The sequence below is a fragment of the Myotis nattereri genome (genome assembly GCF_964212035.1).
Source record: "Myotis nattereri genome assembly, chromosome: 16".
NCBI classification, from domain to species: domain Eukaryota; kingdom Metazoa; phylum Chordata; class Mammalia; order Chiroptera; family Vespertilionidae; genus Myotis; species Myotis nattereri.
Window position 1 is genome coordinate 41,200,485 of NC_138091.1, and position 21,932 is coordinate 41,222,416.

At 45.3% G+C, this 21,932-nt stretch overlaps 1 protein-coding gene across 3 annotated transcripts in view; it reads left to right on the top strand.

The window, feature by feature from the left end:
• The window catches only part of ATP6V0A1 (ATPase H+ transporting V0 subunit a1), a 58,597-nt gene that overhangs the window by 28,066 nt on the left and 8,599 nt on the right, over positions 1-21,932 (top strand). The window contains exons 11-22 of one of the 3 annotated variants that reach the window (XM_081109422.1): positions 579-729; positions 2,683-2,822; positions 3,136-3,290; positions 3,939-4,029; positions 7,187-7,305; positions 7,852-8,068; positions 8,439-8,546; positions 9,374-9,448; positions 13,366-13,473; positions 14,403-14,420; positions 18,097-18,214; positions 18,527-18,698. In XM_081109422.1, the coding sequence (XP_080965548.1) occupies positions 579-729; positions 2,683-2,822; positions 3,136-3,290; positions 3,939-4,029; positions 7,187-7,305; positions 7,852-8,068; positions 8,439-8,546; positions 9,374-9,448; positions 13,366-13,473; positions 14,403-14,420; positions 18,097-18,214; positions 18,527-18,698 (1,472 nt within the window). Of the gene's footprint in view, positions 1-578; positions 730-2,682; positions 2,823-3,135; positions 3,291-3,938; positions 4,030-7,186; positions 7,306-7,851; positions 8,069-8,438; positions 8,547-9,373; positions 9,449-13,365; positions 13,487-14,402; positions 14,421-18,096; positions 18,215-18,526; positions 18,699-21,932 lie in introns of all 3 variants that reach the window. The other 2 variants (XM_081109423.1, XM_081109424.1) reach the window with 2 other exon arrangements.

The following is a 21,932-nucleotide window of genomic DNA, read 5'->3' on the forward strand; positions in this document are numbered from 1 at the left end:
TAGTCAGAGGAGGAAAGCCAGCAAAGACATAAAAAGCGTGGTTAGTGAGCAGGAGGGGACTCCTGTGGAATCAAGGTTTCACCCAGAAAGAGTCAGGGGCTTGCACATGGGAGAAAAGACCTTTGGATCTGGTGACCAGCAGCCACTTTGAATAAGCGTGCTCAGCTAGACCGCAAGGATTCGGGAGTTTAGAGCAGGTGGTGCGGGAGGAAAGTCAGAGAATGTGCGTTGCTTCCTCCATAAACAGAGGAGAGAACAATGATAGTCCTAGGAAGGCAGGTGAGGATGCCTCCAGAGAAAGAGGTTCCATGGTTACTTCGGTTACTCATTTTAGAATTAAACATTTTTTTACAGTAAGGATTTTCTTCCCAAGACTTAATTTAAATCTTTCATTGTAAATTTTATACCTAGTTTCAGTTTCCCCAAAGACTGGGGAAGATTGAGATACAATTTACATAAAATAAAATACTCACATTTTATGCATACAGGTGGATGGGTTTGATAATATGCATGCCTGTGTAAGATCACCACATTTAGGAGCATGACCTAATTTGATATATGTGCTTAATGTTTGCCAGGAGCACAGCGGGTCCACCGTGCCCTCCATTTTGAACAGGATGCAGACAAACCAGACTCCCCCAACCTATAACAAAACGAACAAGTTCACATATGGCTTTCAGAACATAGTAGATGCTTATGGAATTGGAACTTACCGAGAGATAAATCCAGGTAAAAAAAAGCTTGCATCGTGTCCCTCCAGAGGTTTTATTTTTTGCTTGTCATATATATACTTTTAAATATATATATTTTTATTTCAGAGAGGGGGAGAGAGAGAGAGAGAGAGAGAAACATCAGTGATGAGAGAGAATCTTCAATTGGCTGCCTCCTGCACACCTCACACTGGGGATCAAGCCCACAACTCATGGGCATGTGCCCTGACCAGGAATCGAACCATGACTTCCTGGTTCATAGGTCTGTGCTCAACTGCAGAGCCACGCCGGCCCGGCTGTTTGTTTTATCCTTTAATGCCTCACTTTAAATGCTGTTAACAACTGGCTTAAAACGAAAGATGTCAAGACCTCAGCACGAGTGTAACTCCTGTGAAGAGGTGCCCATTTAACTCCTGTTCTCTGTTTTTTACAGAACAGGTTATTTGGAGAACTTCGTTGATTATGAAGCAAAATTTGACTGTGTAAAATTTTCATAATTTTTATTATTAAAATTTGAAAGAATTATAGAAATTACCTCATTCAAGTTCCCATCAAAAGGAGAAAACCCTTACATATTAAAAAAAGAAGTGGTTTTATAGGCATGAGCTCTGTGGATTGGATTTTTCTGTGTATATGTTTTACAGATATAAAACACCTGGCTTTCTCTAGCACACCATTTGTAGGAACTGCTTTAAGCAAAAGTTTTTTCCCCAAGATATCTGACATTTTAAAGTGGCTTCCCTGTTCCAGGTTAGAGAAAATATAGCAATTATTGACCATGTTAGGCACAAAGCAGATTTCTCCTCTGTTTGGAGAGTTAATTATTAAGTCAAGAGTCAGAATTCATTTTCAGCTGGAGCCTTCTTCCGGACCTGCTTTGCCCCGGGTGCTGGGCTTTCTCCTGCTCACCCAGTAGCTTTATTCAGCTGGGAAATGGTTGCTGCACAGAGAAGAAAGCTGCCTGCTCCAGGAGCAGTGTCCCAGGGATAAGAAAAAAGGAATTAGAGAACAAACCACATTGTTGCCAGTGCTAGAGGCAAAGCTTTCACTTCCTGTGTTCTTTGTTTCAAACTCTAGCTGTAGCTCAGATGTTATCAGAGCTACTTGGTGAGGTGCACAGTGCCAGGGAAGATTTTCTCTGGGAGTGCAAAGTCACCTTATATTGACCTTAGCTTACAGAGAGGAATGTGATGGGTTGGGAGTTGTTACGGTTTTCTGTGCTTTGTCTTTTTCCTCCTTTTTTTTTTTTTTTAATTAAAAATTTTTTATTTTTATTGTTGACACTATTACAGATGTCCCCATTCTGCCCCTCTTTGCTTTATTTTAATACTAGAGGCCCAGTGCACGAAATTCATGCACTGCAGGGGGGGGGTGTCCCTCAACATGGCCTACGCCCTCTTGGAGTCTGGGAGCCCTCGGGGATATCTGACTGACAGCTTAGGGGAGCAGGCCTAAACTGTCATTCAGACATCCTTAGCACTGCCACCACCACTGCGCTCGCCAGCCATGAGCCTGGCTTCTGGCTGAGCAGCACTTCCCCCATGGGAGCACCCTGTCCACCAGAGGGCATTCCTGCATTGAGCATCTGCCCCCTGGTGGTCAGTGCGCAGCATAGCAACTGGTCGACCATCAACTGTCTGCCCCCTGGTGGTCAGTGCATGTCATAGTGAGTGGTTGAACTGCCTTAACATATTATTAGCATATTATACTTTGATTGGTTGAATGAATGACCGGACACTTAGCATATTAGGCTTTTATTATATAGGATATTTTTTATTGTTGATAGTATTATAGATATCGCCCATTCTCTCCCCCTTGTTTTTTTTTATTAATTAATTTTTTTATTACAGTTGACAAACATCACCATATTAGTTTCAGGTGCACAACATAGTGATTAGACATTTATACACCTTACAAAGTGATCATCCCAGTAAGTCTGGTACCCATCTGACATCCTTTGGTTTCTTTATAGCTCCATATACCATCATCACTTTCCCTTTCCTATTTGCTGTGATGTTTGGGGACTTTGGCCATGGCATTTTGATGACCCTGTTTGCTGTATGGATGGTGTTAAGGGAGAGCCGGATCCTCTCCCAGAAGAATGAGAATGAGGTAATGTTTAAGTTATATCTTGCAGTAGACTGAAATTTTATAATTCCTCCAGCATTCATTATGAAAATTATGATCTGGAAGTCTTCTGTCATGAATTTATAGAGACGTTATATTCATTTTAACACTTAAAGAGACCACATACTGTGAAAGTAAATTTCTTATTTGCATTGTATTTTGATCTTTACTTCAAGCTCTCTGACCCAGGATGGGGTTAAGTGGTATGAAGGGAAGGGTATAGTGTTTTCTAAACAACGTTGTCCCAACATGAGCTACAGCAAGTACATTTCATTGACTTCTTTCTTCTGGTTCCCAGATGTTTAGCACTGTGTTCAGCGGACGGTACATTATTCTGTTGATGGGTGTGTTCTCCATCTACACTGGCCTCATCTACAATGATTGCTTTTCCAAGTCTCTCAATATCTTTGGATCGTCCTGGAGCGTACGGCCAATGTTCATATCTAATTGGACGTAAGTTGCAAAAGAAGCTAAAAGTCAAAGCTTATTCCTTTCATATTCACCTCTGATTTTCCAGACAGGTGGTAAACTAACACGTCTTTAGGAGCTGGTTGGCGACGTCTCTGTTTCAGAAGAATGCAGCGTCTCCTCTTATTTATCCTCCACAAACTTTGTGGTTTGCTCAGCAGTCTCAAGGAGCTGAGGCTAAAATAGGCACATTGGTTCTTTTATACATTAAAAGCAGATTCTCCAAATTCCCTACCTGGTTGTGTGTATGTGTTTAAGTTTGTTGTTGTTGTTATCTCTGATCCCCTCTCATCTCAGATGCTCGTCCCTATTCTTTTTATTGAAGAGATAGTTTCTTTTGGGGTCAGTTTCTGTTGATAAAAAAAATAAATGCAGCCGAAACCGGTTTGGCTCAGTGGATAGAGCGTCGGCCTACGGACTGAAAGGTCCCAGGTTCGATTCCGGTCAAGGGCATGTACCTGGGTTGCGGGCATATCCCCAGTGGGAGATGTGCAGGAGGCAGCTGACCGATGTTTCTCTCTCATCGATGTTTCTAACTCTCTATCTCTCTCCCTTCCTCTCTGTAAAAAAATCAATAAAATATATTTTAAAAAAATAAATAAATAAATAAATGCAACTTTCCTCCTAATTTAGGGAGGAGACGCTTCGGGGGAACCCTGTGCTCCAGTTGGACCCAGCTGTCCCTGGAGTTTTTGGTGGACCATACCCTTTTGGCATCGATCCAGTAAGAGCACTTCTTTCCTATATGTCTAACACTAAAATGTTAAATTGTGACCCTAAAGTGAGAGAATAAAGTGAAGATAAATAGTTATTTGGTTTTTAGTTGACATATATATTTTTGGAAAACCTTGGTTTATCTGTTCAGTGTACTTCAAAGCCATAAAAGACCCAAGTGCCTTGGGAAGCCAAAATAATTTTTCCTGCATTGCTAATTTCAGAGGTGGTTAGTAATATTTACTCTGGGAAGATTGATTTTTCAAGACTTCTTCCCAGTTTAATTTATTTAACTTAATTTGTTTGTCTTTTTCACAGAACAGAAATAGCTCTTCCTCTGGGTTTCAACTTCTATTCTTATCTTTACACACTATAAGAACTTATCCCAGAATTTAATTATTTTTTTCAAATACTTAGGCAAATAAGTGTGATTAAATCTTTTGTTTTGTGTGCCTAAGAAAGGGGGTAGAGGAACTGAAGAGGAAGTGTTAGACAGTAACGATTATAAAATTTCAGGTGGGAAACATTATGGCCCAGAGAGATTAAGGTTTCTTATTAAAATGGGAAATAAATTGTTCCTACCTTGTTTGGCTGAGTGACTAAAGCAACTGGCCTGCAGACCAAAGGGTTCAATTCCAGTAAAGGGCACATACCTTGGTTGCAGGCTCCTCCCCAACCCAGGCAGGCCCTGGTCAGGGCTTCTGTAGGAGGCAACCAGTCGATGTGTTTCTCTTACATCCATGTTTCTCTCTGCCTTTCCCTCTCTCTTTTACTCTCCCTAAAAATCAATGGAGCCCTGCCTGGTTTGTCTCAGTGGATAGAGCGTCAGCCTGCAGACTGAAGGGTCCCAGGTTCAATTCCAGTCAAGGGCACATGCCCGGGTTGCGGGCTTGATCCCTAGTGGGGTGGGGGGTGCTGGAGGCAGCTGATCCATGATTCTCTCTCATCATTGATGTTTCTATCTCTCCCTCTCCCTTACTCTCTGAAATCAACAAAGATATTTAAATCAATATATATATAAAACCAATAAATATTATATATATATATAACATATATATAATATTTATTGGTTTTATATATATATACACACACACACACATATTTTTTTAAATTCAATGGAAAAATATCTCCAGGTGAGGATTAATAATAATAATAAAATAAAATGGGAAATAATCTGCCTTTAAAAATACTTTTTTTTTAAAATATATTTTATTGATTTTTTACAGAGAGGAAGAGAGAGAGATAGAGAGTCAGAAACATTGATGAGAGAGAAACATCGACCAGCCGCCTCCTGCACATCCCCCACTGGGGATGTGCCCGCAACCCAGGTACATGCCCTTGACCGGAATCGAACCCGGGACCCTTCAGTCCGCAGGCCGACGCTCTATCCACTGAGCCAAACTGGTTTCGGCTAAAAATACTTTAGATTGTTAGGTGAGGAGAAGTGTTTGCAAAAAAAAAAAGTGGGGAGATACAGAGTTGATTATTTTAATTATTAGAGAAATTAATGTTACTGAAATGCTTACTATGGGCCAGAAATATGTCCTGAGCCCTCAGCATATCTGATTTATCCTTAATTTATCGGGTAGATGATGCTATCTCTATTATACAGATAAGGAAACAGGCTTGGAGAAGTTTAATAGCATGTTACATATGCATTTAACAAATGTTTATGAATCCCTATTGTCTGCAAGGCATAGTGCCTTCCGGGGGAAACACAGAACTTTAAGACATAATTCCTCCCCTCAAGTAGTTTAGAGTCTAATAATATTTCTTCACATTTATATAGTTTCTGTAGTTACAAAATTTTTTTTGTAGATATTCCATTGGATACTGACAGGGTAGATATTGGGTTTGAAGTGACTGTGGGGGACACTCAGAAAAATGTCTGTCAGGCAGCTGGAGTTGTAGAGCTGAATTTCAGGTGAGATTGGGGCTGGAGAGAGAACGAGTCACAACTTTTCAGGTTAGAGGTCACTGAGAATCAGCTTTACGAAGAGGCCAGTTCAGAAAAAAATGATGCCAGGCTAGATGGTAGAAGATCCTGCTTGTCAGGCTACAGATTTTGCACTTTAGCCTAGAGATGGTGGTGGGGATTCAGGGGGAGGTTTTGGCTCAGGGAAATGACTGCGTCAGAGTCACAATTTAGGAAATGTTATCTGATGGCCATGTTATCTGGCAGCAGAACTGTCAGGAAAGTATTACAGGCATCCAGGCCTTAGGGGATAAAGCTTAAGGCAATTAATATTTTAAAAGTAGATGGACTGCCCTAGCCAGTTTGGCTCAGTGGATAGAGTGTCCGCCTGGGGACTAAATGGGCCCGGTTCGATTCCAGTCAAGGGCACATGCCTGGGTTGCAGGCTCGATCCCCAGTAGGGGGAGTGGAGGCTGATCAATAATTCTCTCTCATCATTGATGGTTTCTCTCTCCCTCTCCCTTCTTCTCTGAAATCATAAAAATATATTTAAAAATAAACAAATAAAGCTTCTTTAAAAAAAAAAAAAAAGTAGATGGATCGACAGCACCGCAGGGACATGATCAGTAAAACACAAGATTGTGGAAACATCTACACATAACCGGGTAACTGACCCAATTTCTTCAACAAATATTTTGTAAGGAATAAAAAATGAGAGCTGGAGGGAAAACCTGTAGATTAAGACTTTAATGCTATATCAACAGTCACGGTGTATAGGCATTGTCTGGACCTTACTTTGAATAAATAAGTTATTAAAAAGTATTTGGACACAATCCAGGGAAGTTTGAATGCTGACTATAAATTTCATGATATTAAGGAATCATTGTTACTGTTTTAGGGTGTGACAATAGTATTGTGGTCATGTTCTTAAAATGAATCCTTTTTAGAGATCTGTACTGAAATATTTACAGTAAAATTATATGGTACCTGGATTTTGCTTCAGAATAATATGGAGGTGGGGAGTGGGTTGGGGGTATGATGGAGCCAGATTGACCAAGAGTGCATAGGTGAATAATAATTGTTGAAAATATGTGATGTCCATGTGGGAGTTGTCTGTTATACTATTCTCTCTACTTAAGAATGTGTTTAGAATTTTCCATAATTAAAAAACAGCCCTATTTTTTAAATGGGTGACTATTTTTCCATTGGAGCACTCTTTGTAATATCCTTTTGTTTCCTTGGGTTGTGACAGATTTGGAACATTGCTACTAATAAACTGACCTTCCTCAACTCCTTTAAGATGAAGATGTCCGTTATCCTTGGTATCATCCACATGATGTTTGGAGTAGGTCTGAGCCTTTTCAACCATATGTGAGTCTCTCTGTTTCTGTCATAAGAATGTGCATAGTTTAGGTAATGCTTTTGCCTAAGAAATTCATGGCATTTTGGGGGAGGGATTAGTAACTCAGAACCCTGTTCTGTGTTAAAAAAAAAAAAAAGTGCTTTTAAGAAATGGGGCTTACTTAATATTAGTCCCTTAAAAATTTACAATTGCAGTGAAGATCTTTGAGAGAACCTAGTGTAATTTTCATCAAAGTGAGTGAATTATTTTTTTTCTTGATGTATAACTCGCATGAAATTTTGAACTGTGTCTTGGAATGTACTAGATTTTCCAATCTCTCTCTCATGGGAGAATGGAGAGGATGGTACTGGAACTGTTCAAGGTCCAAAAGTTTGGAAGTCAGCATTAATACTGTTTGTCTCTGTTGCCTCCAGTGCTTCTGGCTCTTGCTTCTTAAAGTAATAAAGACAGAATTGAGGGAGCCATAGGAGAAAATTTAGTGAGGGCTCCACTTGGTGTAGGGGTGGCCCTGGGTCTGTTCACTTCTCACGTTTTTTTTCTCTCTTCCTTTTTAGCTATTTCAAGAAGCCCCTGAATATCTACTTTGGGTTTATTCCTGAAATAATCTTCATGACCTCTTTGTTTGGCTACTTGGTTATCCTTATTTTTTACAAGTGGACAGCTTATGACGCTTTTACATCTGAGAAAGCACCAAGCCTTCTGATCCATTTCATAAACATGTTCGTCTTTAACTACGAGGACATTCATAATTCAATGCTATATTCTGGGCAGGTGCGTCAGCCCAGAAGTGGACTGTCTTAGGTGGTTATCCTAGGTCCGGAAGTTAGATGTTTCTGTTACCCTAAAAAAAACTTAAATCCCTTTCTGTAGGATTTGGTTTTCAATTCATGCATCCAGATCTAAATTCAGCCTGTCCTCCTTACTTGGGAGGGTCTACTATAATTTTTGTATCAGAAAGGGTAGAATAATAACTCTCGTCCTATGGGACAATTCCTGGGCTTTGCCACATCTGCTAATTATTTTGAGAATCTGGATAGCATTGTTCACAAGTCAGTAAGAGAGTACTGTTTGGGGGGTAATTTGTGCTGGAATTGGAAACTGCATGTTTGATTAATGTGATGTGCCTTGTCCTTCTTTGCAGAAAGGAGTTCAGTGTTTCCTAGTTGTGGTCGCATTGCTGTGTGTACCATGGATGCTACTGTTTAAACCTCTGGTCCTTCGCCATCAGTATTTGAGGAGGAAGCATTTGGTGGGTATATTTCTGTTGCTGAAAGTTACTATATATTTTTTTAAGATCAAGACAATTCCTCATTGGATCTAATGAATTGTGCATAAGTCTATATACTCTTTAAGTGCATTTGTGTCATATCCCAGCATGAGCACTGGACCTGCTGAAATCAAAAAGTGTTTTTGTTGCCTGGACATCTGGATTCAGCTTTGAGTAGCTCGGGTATAGAGAATAAGTCCTAAGGGTTTACCTCTCCTGGTCATGTTTTGCTCGTGCTGTGCTCAGCAAAATCCGGGTCTGGGCCTGTCTAGATGCAGCATCAGACACAACAAAGTAGCAAGAGCTGCACCCGTGTGAACCCACTCATGTGGTTTGCCTGGGCAACCACAGGGCTGACACTGAGACATTTTCTTTTGAAATAAGACCATGATGCTCTCACCAACCAAAACATCCGGGGGAAAGATTTGGCTTGAAGCATGTTGTTTTTTCTTTTTAAAAAGCAGCATACATACTTGTGTTTACTTAATGTATGTGTGCATGTGAATTCTACACACACACACACACACACACGCGCGCGCGCGCGCGCGCTTAAGTTGCCAAATGTTCACGTCTAGCTATGCAGTAATGCTTATTTATTACACTGTGATAAAATCCAAAAGATCTTTTTGCATGACTCTCATATGGCTGTTAGATTATTATTCCTGTTGGAGAGCAGCTGAGTTACAAGACCCTCCTTCTCCCTTTTCTGACCATCTTCACCCTTCCATGTCCCCTGCATTCGTCTCCCCCTTCACTCCCTCCCTCTTTTGTTTTCTTCTCCCTTCCTCTTTTCTTCCCTTCACTATCAGGAAGGGCAACCTGTGGAGGCCCCAGTCAGCCCAACCCCGAGCCAACAGGGACTAGAGGCAGCAGCGGCTGCAACAGTGAGTGAATTTAAACCAACAAACCATCACATTTTGTGTAAAGAGGTGGCAAACAGTGCAGCAGAATTCTTGTTAACTATATTGAGAGCGTGGGACATGTGTGCTCTTGTTACTCACTGAGATGATAGAAAAGAGTTCCACCTCTTATGAGTAGATTCTGATATCATCTTTACCCTTGGCCTACTAAGTTTCTGTTCAGATATGTAAGTACAGTCATGGTTATGGAAGCAGAGTGGCTGTTGTACCCTCTCCGGGTCCCATTGTCTTAATCCAAGATGGCGCTCTTGGACCCATTCACTTTCATGTCTGTATTTTGTGACCAGTATTGGGTGATTTTTCAGCCCGGAGCAAAAACATCTCGGTGATTCTTGATTTCCCGACACTTAAAGGTCTGCTTCCAAAGATGCTTGGACATTTGGCCCATTTTAGCTGTGACTTAGTCTCCTTCCATTGGAAGCTTATACATTTCTACCCTCACGTCCTCAGCTGCTCCAGTGAGAACTCTGCTCTGCCGTGTGTCTTGTGTGTCTTGTACATCTGGGGTAATAACCAGAGTCATCTCTGTTTTGATCTTTCCTTCTTCCTATACTAGCTTATAATTCAGTATCAGCAATTTGAATGTTAAGCATTTCAATATCTGTCCTTACAAACATCACTTAACCAAAATCTTACAATGCCCTAATATTAAACTAGTACAGTCTATTCTATGTAATGAATCTATCGGATTTTTAAGTCTCACCAGTAGTGAACATTCATGTACTGTTGTGTTCTAGTAGCATCGTACTCCTTTAAAAGAAAATGAAATACTTAGATGGATAACCATTTCCTTCATTAGGTGTTTCTGATCACTTTAAACTTTGAAAACTATGATCATCCTTCTAGAACTAGTCTAAGAGGGCTGATATTTTGAATAAGAAGATATTTTAATATTGCTACTTAAATTATTATCAAGTAGGAACTTTCTCTTTGCCTATAAGAAAAAAAAATATTAAAAACACTTAGAATACAAACTATCCATGTATTTACATTCTTTCTATGGGCTCTCTTTCTGCTAGTCTTAATGTTTTTAAGGTGTGCTTCTGATGCATCAGTCTTGATGCTTTTAAATCTGGCATCCTCTTCTTTCATACTATTCAAGTTAAAAGTCCCCAGTCTAGAAACCTCCACATTCATAGGGTCTTCTTAGCCCACTAGTTTTTTTAGTCAAACATCTGGAGAGCAGCCTAAAGGCATCAGGATGATAACTCTCTAACAAGGACTCTGGATTCTTGACCCCAAGTGCTGAGGACATGACACGGATCTGTTTTTGTTCTGTTCTGTGTCCTCTTGGTTGTCTGTAAGCCTGTGTCACAGTTTAGTTGTGTGTTTTTTTCTGCTGGTGTGTGTGTGTCTCATCCCCCTTCCTAAAACTCTCATAGCCTGTGTTCTGAAAGGACAGTCGCTAGTGTCTAGCTGGGAGGCTTAGCCTGTCTGCCCCTCGCTCTATCCTCTAGTGGGGGAAGCTTCAGAACTGGCCTTGTGCTTTAGTGCCTTGAAGCACTATTGGGTGCTGCCTCCTGTACCCTAGAGCCCATCCCAGGCGTCCTCTCCGTCACCCATGCCCTTCGTTGCCCTTTCAGTTCATCTTTTGAGGGTTGTCAGGTTAATACTTGTGTGACCTGGAGGTGCCCAGGGCCTCAGTGGTTCCTGAATCTGACTTCATATCAGAATTACCTGGTGAACTTGACATCTGTTTTTTAGGGTATTAAAACAGTTAAGTGGAAGAAAAAATAAAAATGATCTATAATCCTATGACCCAGAGAATCCCCTACTGACATTAAAAAATACAATTAAAGCAATAGGTGACCTTGGTTAGGAAATGCAAATAAGGGAATATTTGAGATCTTACTCCCCAGCATATGTTGTCAGTTTGGCTCCAATAAAAATTTAGGGCAGGGGGGTAGAGAAAATGCAAATAATACTGAAAGCGAAAGCCTGCCTGTCCCCAGAACCCTTCTCCTCCTTAAGGGTATTATTAACAGCATTTTACCTCCAATTTTTTTTCTGTGTATGTCTATTATCTTCTGAGATAAGTGCATATGTGTATGTACATATAGTTTTTGAGACACAGCAGAATTGTGTTTAAACTGTAGCACTATTTTGTCCCTTGATTAAGTTATTAAAAATTTAGTGTATCTTGGAGATTGTGTCATAGTTATTCTTACTCTTTTTTATAGTTGCCCAGCATTCCATAGGTCATTCTACTGAATCTGCTAAAATTATGTGATCACTTTCTTACTAATGGATGTGTTCATTGTTCCCAGTTCTTTGCTATTACAAGTAGCAATTCAGGGAACATCCTTGATAAAATTTCACACACAAGTTCCCAATAGTGGGTGGGATTGGATTGCTGAGTCTCAAAGGGTGCATGCATTTTCAGTTTTGATAAACAATCAAAATGATTATACAGTTTGTACTTGAGGGTATATATTTTTAATATAGATTTCCTAGGTTCCACCCCAGACCTACTGAATTTGCACTTTCTGGGAATAGTATTTGAGAGTCTCTGTGTACTGAAGTGCAGCTTGCAAGGTGACTCTGATGCAATGGTTCTCTACCCAGCACGTGAGAACCGCTGCTAGGAGAGAGCATTTGTCCACACAGGGGGATCTGGTGGTCAGTAACTGAGAACAGGTGAAGGTGTGCGTGGGGACCTCCAAGCAGTTGTCCAAACCTGCTTACACATTGTTTGTGCTGCTTGCCCAGGCCGTTTTGCAGGAGAGCAATCTTCCAACTCTTGCCTTGTTTGGTTCTCCAGACAGAAACTATATGAAGTGGGCCTAGGGGCTATTTCTTTTTTTAAAGTATGTTTTTATTGGCTTTAGAGAGGGAGGGAGAGGGAAAGAGAAACATTGATCAGCTGCCTCCAGCATGCCCTCTACTGGGGATTGAGCCTGCAATCCAGACATGTGCCTGGATTGGGAATCGAACCAGCGACCTTTTGGTGTGTGGGACTAGGCTCAACCAACTGAGCAACACCGGCCAGGGCCAGGGGCTGTTTCTTCAGCTCCTTTCACTCTGGCAGGTTAGCACTAATTAATATCGGTCAGACTTAATCCCAGTTCTGCCTAGTTTTTTGTAGCCACAGAGTCCTTTTGCCTCAAACCTAAGCTTTTCCAAATCAGGTTGACGTAAGAAATTCAGGTTCTGGAGACCCTACTAAAAACTATGCCTGGGAAGTGAGGAGAAGTCACACCCATCAGCATCTGCCCACAGGCCCGGAAAGAGTTGTTTTCACTCCAGAGTCCTCCACGGAAGGAAAGGAGCCTCTTTCTTTTTGTAAATTCAGTATTCTCTAGCAGGAAGCTGACATACATGAAGCTTCTTTCCCTTCCCTTTGTTCCAGAGCAGAGGCCAGCACTAGCACATTTCTGGGAGAGGTGGCTGGAACTCTTGGGGCTCCTGTTGAAAGCTTATCAGACAGACCAGGTTACAGTCGTCATGTCATTCGGTGCCCCTCCCTCTTAGAAAGTCTACTCTTTAATTCAGTTTCAAGAAAACTTAGGCCATTGAAAGCTTTGAAGATAGAGCTACACTTGCTGTGAGAGTCTGTTCGTATTAAGCTTTTCCATTCAAGCAGGATTCTTAATTAGCATTGACCGAGGCAAGGTTGGTGTCTCTGGGTGCAGCAGGCAAAACTGCATATTTCCTCCCATCAGGATGAGTTGGTAAATGCAGTTGCGGCTGGGGCTGGGGCGGTGGCTGGGGTGGGAACAGTGGTTTGTTTTTACTTAGCTGTTTGACCAGCTGGTTTTGCTTTTGTTGTTAGAATATGTATTTTTCTGAGGTTTGTATGTACTAACCATCACCCTTCCCCACCTCACAAAATGTCATATTAAAGCCCAGGCAAATTCTACTCTTTCTGTTCATGTGTGTAGGGAACTGTCAACTTTGGTGGGATCAGGGTGGGCAACGGACCGACAGAGGAGGATGCTGAGATTATTCAGCATGACCAGCTCTCCACCCATTCAGAAGATGCAGAAGAGGTAAGATCCAGCGGTGTGGGCTTCCTCTCCTTCCACTTTGGGTCAGCCCTAGTCTGTGTCCCTAAGTGGCTTTGCTCCAGTCTTCTCCTTGAAAAATGAAAATCTAATCTAATGATCAGCCTGCCTTCTGGACCTCTCAGGGCACCTCAGCTTTTTCCGAGGGGCCCCCGTAAACTCCAGGTGTTGCCGGCAGAGCCCGCAGCAGTTTTTTCTGTTGTTCCACTTCTTAACTTCTGCGTTGCATGCCGATCTCCATTACCCACTGCTCTCTCTCCTGGGCACCGAGGCAGAGTCGGCCCCAGCTTCCCAGCTCTTATTACCAGGAACACAGCCCACGCAGGCAGCATCCGCATCCCTTGTGCCTTCCAAGGACGCTTCCAGTTGGAACTGTAAGCCCTGATGCTTTGGAAGTCCCGTCCCACCGAAGTGCTCTTGTTGCAGATGTTTCATTTGAGCCTTTTAAAAATGCCTACTTTTTATAGGGAGAGTGAAAAATGGAAGGCTAAGCTAGACTTTTCCTACACCACCACCGCCAAGCTCAGTTTTTTAAACTCACAGTCTTTGCCTAACCACTCATAGCACAAAGCCTCTGAACTTTTGGATCTCATCTATTCATTGTATTCTTTTTAAAGCAAATAGGAGTTGAGGACCCCAGGTGACTGGACTTTTTAGTCTGACTGACCACTTTCACTATGTGTATAACCTTTTAAAAAAGAAATTGCAAGGGGTTGGGGTGCCTTTTAAAAATATGTCTTACTGCTCTGAATCCTGCTGATGTTGCTTTCCTGTATGCTGAGGAGGCTGCCTCCGACATGTTAGACCCACTTAACATTACCCGTCCTCCCCACGAAGCAATGGTAGTCTTGTGCTCGTGACTTGACCTTGTGTGTGCCACGGCTTCCCACTAAGTGTAACTTTGTGTTTTCAAGCCTACCGAGGATGAAGCGGTAAGAAACAAGCTGCTTTGCCTTCATGTTTATCTGGGGCTTGTCTTCCCGTCCTTGTGATCACTTTGCTGACCCTGCTGCATCCGGGGGCCACACATGACACCCGCGTATCCTGCATCTCACTGGCATTTCTAACCAGTCCGTGAATCTGTGTTCTGAAAAGCTCATCTCCATTAACTGCATCTCATGTGGGTCACCTCTGTCTTTGTTTCATTGACTTCGCTGATCTAATACCTCTGAGAATGGCTTTGTAAGGAGCTACAAGTAATGTCTACATTGGCATTCTTGAAGTGACTCCCCTTGGGGGTTAAATCCCATTGGCTTCTGCCTGCCTCTCCTGTGATGTTATGTATGGTCGCTCTGCCACTGGGAGTAGCTGTTTCCTCCCTGGTCCTCTGAGTGCTTATGAGTAAAGCTTCCCCTCCTCCCTGTCTGAGATGCAGCCAGCCTCTTCCTGCTGCCCTCATCAGCTTGGTGATGCTTGAAGTGACAGTTGCTGGACCCTCGCCTTGGGGTCAGCTCTACCTCTGTGTGACCCAGGTGGGAAGTAGCGTTCAAAAGGAGGCTTTGCCTCTTAGATGTATCCCAGTAAAAAACAACCCATCTGCGATACTAGCCACACACAGAGCATCGTAACAGCGAATAGAAAGAAAGTTGGCAACATGTTCAGGCTGCATCTGGAGAAGGCCTTCTAGCTCAGCAAGAACTCACTTAGCAATATACAAGTTTGGAATCGGGTTTTTTAAAGGCCATGCTGCACTGTTTACATCTTCTCCCCAAATTTCTCTCTGAAATACTTAGACCCATAAGACCTTCCCTTCCCTGGCTCTCCTGGTCTCTGTAAGGGGGCAGCTGATAGGAATGGGAAAAATCTTTGCTGTTTTGTGTAAAAACAGACAGTGCTCAGCCTTCCTAAAGGCGGAGAGGCTGCCGGCACCCAGGAGCTGCGTGTTCCTCTGGACCGCTCACCTGTGCAGTCTCTGGCTGGGCCGCCAGGAAGGGATGTGGGAGTGTGTTCCATGTTAGTGAGGAGCCAGCCCCTCCCAGTAACATCTCCTCGACAACACTGCTCTTTCTAAATGTCATACTAACTGAGCACCCAAATGCCATGGTCATTGCCAGAAAAGTCCTTATTTGTAGCCGTGTCCCATGGGAGTTGAACATTGAAACAAGATGGACTGTCATTCAGCTGCCCTAGTCTCTGGCCCCCCAGATCCCTAAGGGTTCTGGTTTTCATAGCTTCCTAAGTAGTCATAACACTTTATCAAACACAGACACAGTTTAGTTTGCTACAGACAAATTTGGATAACTGTCACAGTTATCTAAAGATTTCAAACAAAACAGAATTCTTAAAAAATCCAGCCTACTTCTCCTAGAACTTTCCCATATTGCTTGGCTGTGAAAACCTGTTTGCCGCATACAGGTCATTGCTCCAGCCCAGTGGGAGCAGCGGTCCCTCTCCCGGGGGGGCACTCAGTACAGTTGCAGACCAGGGCCAGGTCATGTGATCGTCTAGGAAACCTTTGAAGACTGTAGCCATTCAGCAAGGATCAGTGGCACCTCTCCCTACTGTGCCATCTCACCAGGTGTGCTCATCCAACCCATCCATCCATCCGTTCCCCCTCCACGCGTCCAGCCTCTGTTCAGTGCTACAGGAACTGAGAGAAGGAAAACACAGTCCTTGCCTTCAAGGAGCTCCCCCACAAACTGAGGAAACAGTCTGGGCGGTAGATGCTGTGATCATAGTGTGCCCAGGACGCTGTGGGAACACAGAAAGGGGCACCTGAAAAACAGAGTGGGGATGGGAAGAGGAGACCAGGAAAGGGCTCCCTAAGGAAATTATTGCTGAGCTTAGTCTCTGTGGAGGGAGAGGGAGGTGCAGAACCATCAGTATGAATAGTTATCATGAAGACACAGAGGCCTGCAAGCCCATCACGCTTAGGGATTAAACGGGTATTCAGCTTGGCTGAAGCTCAGAGTCAGGAGGTGGGGCACTCATGAGAGGTAAGACTAGAGGTTGGCAGAAATGAGCCACAGATTGTTTGGACAACAAGGGGCCATCAGAGGGTGGTGAAGCTAAAAGGGACACAACAAATGTGATTGCTGAAGTGGAGATGTTAGAGGACATACTGGACTGGGGAGGGGGCACAGTCTGGAGGCATGGGGACCAGCTAGTCTGCTATGAGTCAGGAAAAAATTGGAAGGCCTGGGAGAAGCAAGCATTTTCAGGAGGAGTTAGAAAGGAAGGGCCAATAGAGGCTAAGAATGTAAAAGCTACAGGTCGCAGTCCCTTAGCGAAGATTGGCAGTCAAGATTGATTGGCAGGTTTGGTTCCTGGGGGACGAGTAGTGACACCGTTAGACATGAGACTTGGCCTGGAAGTGCATCTTGGTGGGGCCAGCCCCCTCTCTCCCTGCCCTCATGTGTTTGCAGGGCAGTTCTGGTGTACTGTGGGTGTGGAGTCCTGTACGTCCTGAAAGAAACTAGTGAAAAGTAGACCCTGACCAAGGGCAGGGAAGGCTGGGGAGTCCCTCTGCTCCTAGAGTTCTGGGCTGGGCTGTGGGGAGAGGCCCCCAGGATGGAACGACCTCCCGTTCTAGAGTAACTGTTGGTTTCTCCACCTGGGAGAGTGGGAGGCCATGCAATGCACCAGGTGCTTCCAGAGGATCTGTATTCTTTCCCCTGAAAATGCTTGCTTCTCCAGAGCTTGCAAAGTCCTACATGTGAACTCCTGGAAGCTTGTTCCAGCCACACCCCTTTATTCTGGAAATGATTTTGGATGTTGAAGGAAAACGGAGAAAGGGAGTGTGATGAAAACAGAAATAAAAACCAAACGATATTCTATCTGGTCTTAATCCACTGTCCAAGTAGGAATTGGTAAAACTTTTTTTTTTAATATGTTTTTATTGATTTCCAGAGAGAGAAAGGGAGAGGGAGGGAGAGAGAGAGAAAAACATCAATGATGAGAGAGAATCATCCATCGGCTGCCTCCTGCAGGCCCCCTACTGCGGATCAAGCCCACAACCCGGGCATGTGCCCTGCCCCGGAACCGAACCATGACCTCCTGGTTCATGGGTCAACACCCAATCACTGAACCACACCAGCTGGGTGGAATTGGTAAAACTTTTGCTAAAATTTCCGTGTCATCTTTGCAGAAGTCACACAGAAAAAGGAGGTTGGTTATCTTGAGTGCAGTTGTTTGTTAAGCTAATTAAGTGAAGTGACTGGAGGTTTAGGGCCTGACAACTGAGAACCGGGGGGCTTCCTGCTCCCCTGGCTTATTCAGAGCGGTGTTCCCAGTTGGGGACTTCATATATCAGCAGGTGGGAGTGGGCTAGGGAAGGTCCTTAAAGTCCGGAACGCCATTTTCTCCGAGCGCTCTCAACTTCACAGACACTCCACTTAAGCTCACGGACTAGCCAGGAGAGAAAAACAGATGTGTTGAGAAGAATCTCATGAAGACGTAGTTCATTAAAATGTAGTGTATTGAGGGAAATGGGGGTGTCCCCGTTGGGGACTAAGCCAGGCAGGATTTCAGGGGACGGCATAGCTGAAGTCACCACTGGAGTTCAACACTGGGGGCTCCTGGCCCATGGAGCGCAAAGGGCCATGTGGCACAGCCCAGACTCCACACATCCCCCAGCCTTACGTCTTCTCTCTGGCTTCCCCACCGCAGTTTGACTTTGGAGACACGATGGTGCACCAGGCCATCCACACCATCGAGTACTGCCTGGGCTGCATCTCCAACACTGCCTCGTACCTGCGGCTCTGGGCCCTCAGCCTCGCCCACGCACGTGAGTGTATTTCTCTCAGATCAAAAATGATGGCTTTCCCCTTCTCTGGGCACTCTCTCAGGTGGGGCCTTAAAGAGAGTGGGAGTTATAAAAAGTTTCTGGGATTATTCAGACTCCAGAGTCCAGAGAGAATGATGTCCAGATGGGAGGATCAGCGCTTTCGCCAGGTTAGCAATGCACAGCAGTCCCACTCAAGTCGTGGGAAGCCAGAATGCAAGGAACACTCCAGGGGAGGAGTGGCAGAGCAAAATGCAAGGCCCACAGTGCTGCTCCCCAAAATAAACCAGAGGTCATGTCTCTCCCCGTCCCCAGAGCTGTCGGAGGTGCTTTGGACCATGGTGATCCACATGGGCCTGAAGGTGAAGAGCTTGGCAGGAAGTCTGGCGCTGTTCTTCATCTTCATCGCCTTTGCCACCCTGACCGTGGCCATCCTCCTGATCATGGAGGGCCTCTCGGCCTTCCTCCACGCACTGCGGTTACACTGGTGAGGGCAGCGGCGGGGGGAGGCGATCTGGGAAATGTGTCCTTGGCTGCACCGAGGGCAGCTTTGCTCCTGTCCAGCATCCAGAGCACTAGGAAGTGTCTGCTTTCACATCATTACACCCAGGACCTATCTTAGGAGTGAGTGAGCTCCCGGAAATGCCCACCGATAAGCACAGCTCACTTTCAGAGCCTCCGCGGAGAATTCTTGGTGGGTGTTGTCAGGCGCCCTCTCCCTGCCTCTCACTCTGCAGTGGCCCTGATGGTAGCTTAAAAGATCTGCTGGGGTTTTATTTTTTGTTTGCTTGGGGTGTGTTTGCTCTGGCATAGAACTTTCTCCTGTGTGCAGAGCAACGAGAACAGCTCTGGAATAGGTTCTAAGCCCAGGAAGATGCTGGAGCACAGTGTACCCCAGTTTTGTCCCCTGGTTCTGGCCTTGTGCCAGCATCTTTGAGGAGGACCCCTGACAGCTCGTGGGGGGCAGGGGGGGCGGTTTCCCTAGCATGTATGTCAGTGCACGAAGGAGCAGCTTCAGAAGGGCCGGTTTGAGGTGGGTTTGTTTTCTTTGATGTAGTTTGTGGCTCTTCATGGCCTTGCATGGGGAGGGAGCTCAGCCTCGGGAGTGGGAGAGCTGGAGTCTGGCCTGCACTGCGACTCTGTGACCTCAAAGTAGTGTTGCCGGATTCAGCAAACATTACAGAACACCTGTCAAATTTGAATTTCAGATCAACAGTGAATAGTTGGGTGGGATTTTGTCTTATAGTGTAAGTATTTTCCAAATGTGCATGGGACATACTTACACTAAAACTGTATAGCCTGTGCTATGTCTGGCTACCCTGCCCCTTTGAGTCTCCATTTCCTCCATTAGGATGTGATCCTCCCTTTTTGGATCTCAAACCCCAGTGGCTCTGGAAGCTCTGGACCCTCTCTCCACAGCAACACCTCCCCCCATGTGAGCACACAGTTTTACCAGTTTAGGGGTCTCAGATCCACTGACCCGACCTTAAGAACCCCTAGATGACATCATCTGTGGTGTTCATGATCTCACAGTCAGAAGGGGGCTTGGAATGTCTCTTTTCATCACTAATCCAAACCTGAAGAAAACCCAGAATCTGAACCTGAAACCTCTTCTCTTCCCACCCTTATCTTTGACTTTCCTCCTGTTTTTGTTGTAGTTGAGCCTCCTCAAGGATGCCACTGTTTGTTGTTCTAAATTGCAGAGGAGAAAAGTGAGGCATATAAGGGGAGATGGGCTGGGACTTACCTTCCTCACCAGCTCCTTTGGAGGAGTCATGTCCATGTGCATGTGGGTGCACATGCTTTCTCAGTGCACAGCTGAGAAGCACCAGGGCTTCCCTCCTGCCTACCACCACCCCCCCCCCACTCCGCCCAGCTGCTGTTTACTGTGGAGCCAGGAGGTTAGGAGCTCCCCATGATTCAGACTGCGGGCCGCTCCCCTGTTCCTAGCTTATCAGCGTCCCCTCTCCCCAGCACACTTCCTCAGCCTCGCGGTGTGAGGGAACGTCTGTGTAGCCAGCCGGTGGTGACTCACTTTTTCTTGCGCTCTTGGCTCCCTTCCTTTCCTAGTAACTCCTCTGTCTCCTGAGCCCTGGCCTTGAGGGAACAGTTACCACCCCACCGCGATTCCCAGGTGGGGAGCCTGCTGCCTCCTCCCGGGCGGGATGGGGCCCGCGGTGCTGGGCGGTGCTGGGCCAGCACTGTTGGTTGGAGCAGTGAGCAGGCGCACCACGACTCTAGTCGAGGAAGGTCGCCTGGGCTCGGGCCTGTCTCCAGAGTGAGCCCCCAGTTGGTGAAGTTGTGTGTTATTGCCAGAGAGCTACTTCTTCCTCAGGCTCAGCGGTGGCCTTCGAGTGCCTCTGTCTCCCCACACAAATGAGCCCGAGGAAGTGACAGATGACAAGAGAGCAGGCTCCAGAGTCACGCCTACCTGCTCTGAAGTCCAGCTCTGCCCACACTGGCTGGCCAACCCCGAGGGAAGCACTTACCTCTCTGAACCCCCTTGTCTCTCATGCGGAGAGAGAGGATGAGGCTGCCATGATTAAACGCGAAGGAATGTGCACACCAAGGGACTCACGGTGCCCTGGCACATCTAAACTGTTGTTCGGGTGCAGATCATGGCTGCCCTGCTTAAAAGTGGGGTGCCCTGTGGAAAGGGCACCTCCTGGTGGTAGCTTGTAAAGAAACTGCTTTTAGTCTGTTTAGAGAGAGGGGAGACCACTGGGTGGGCGGATAGGTGATACCATCTGAATGCCTCTCCGGTGTGGTTGGCAAGGAATAGGCTGGTCCACCACATTGCACGTGTGGGGTTTGGTAGTGGAAATATTGGGCAGAAGAGAAAAAACAGCGAAAACTCTTGCGCAGCAACGTTTCAAATCCCATCTTACTGAAGGCCTGTTTGGAACTCATCCCTGCCCAGGGAATGGAATTGGTGCAGGTGCACCCCCTCCTGGCCGAATGTGGATGTGCTTCCAGGCTGCCTGGCAGCAGTCCTGGGTTGTGGCAACTCCTGAGGGGGCAACAGCTGGTCCTGCTGAGAATGGTGCAGGGACATGGTTGCTGTTTTTGCTGGTGTCCAGCCTGGATGTCGTCATACCTGTCACTCTACCCCTGGTATTCTGCTGGGTTCCTGATTCTGATGCAAGGACTGCCCCATTAGACAAGCTCTGGGTCTCTTCCGTGGGGACAAGAAGAAAAGCACACGATTCGATAACAAATGTAAACCACTATCTGAGGTCCGTGCAGGGTCAGAAGGAGGTGGGTGACATTTGAAAACAACAGTGAGCAGGTTAATGTGCCAGCCTGCCAGTTCCATCTCCTGAGTCGTCTGTCCCTCTCTTTTCCCCCAACCCTATAAAGTGGGTGGGCCTTCCTGTCACCCTAATTCGATGTCTTTTCTTCCTCAGGAAAGGCAAAGGCGGGGATATGATTGGTTGTTATAACTGTGGCCACCGAACTGCTTTTAGCAGAAAGACTGTTGCCCATGGCCTACCTTCTTCTCTAGCAGTATCCACCTGTGTGTAGGTGTGCACACTGGCACACTCGCTGACTGCTTGATGGCTAATGGGACGGGACTGGGACCAGTTTGTTGTGAGGGATACAGTGGTGCCACAGCAGGACACCTTGGGAGAGCTGGGTGAATGGCTGGCTGCCCCAGAAGTCAGAGACCTGAAATGTGTCCCAGGCTGACATCACTGTCCGGACACTGGGACCATCAGAC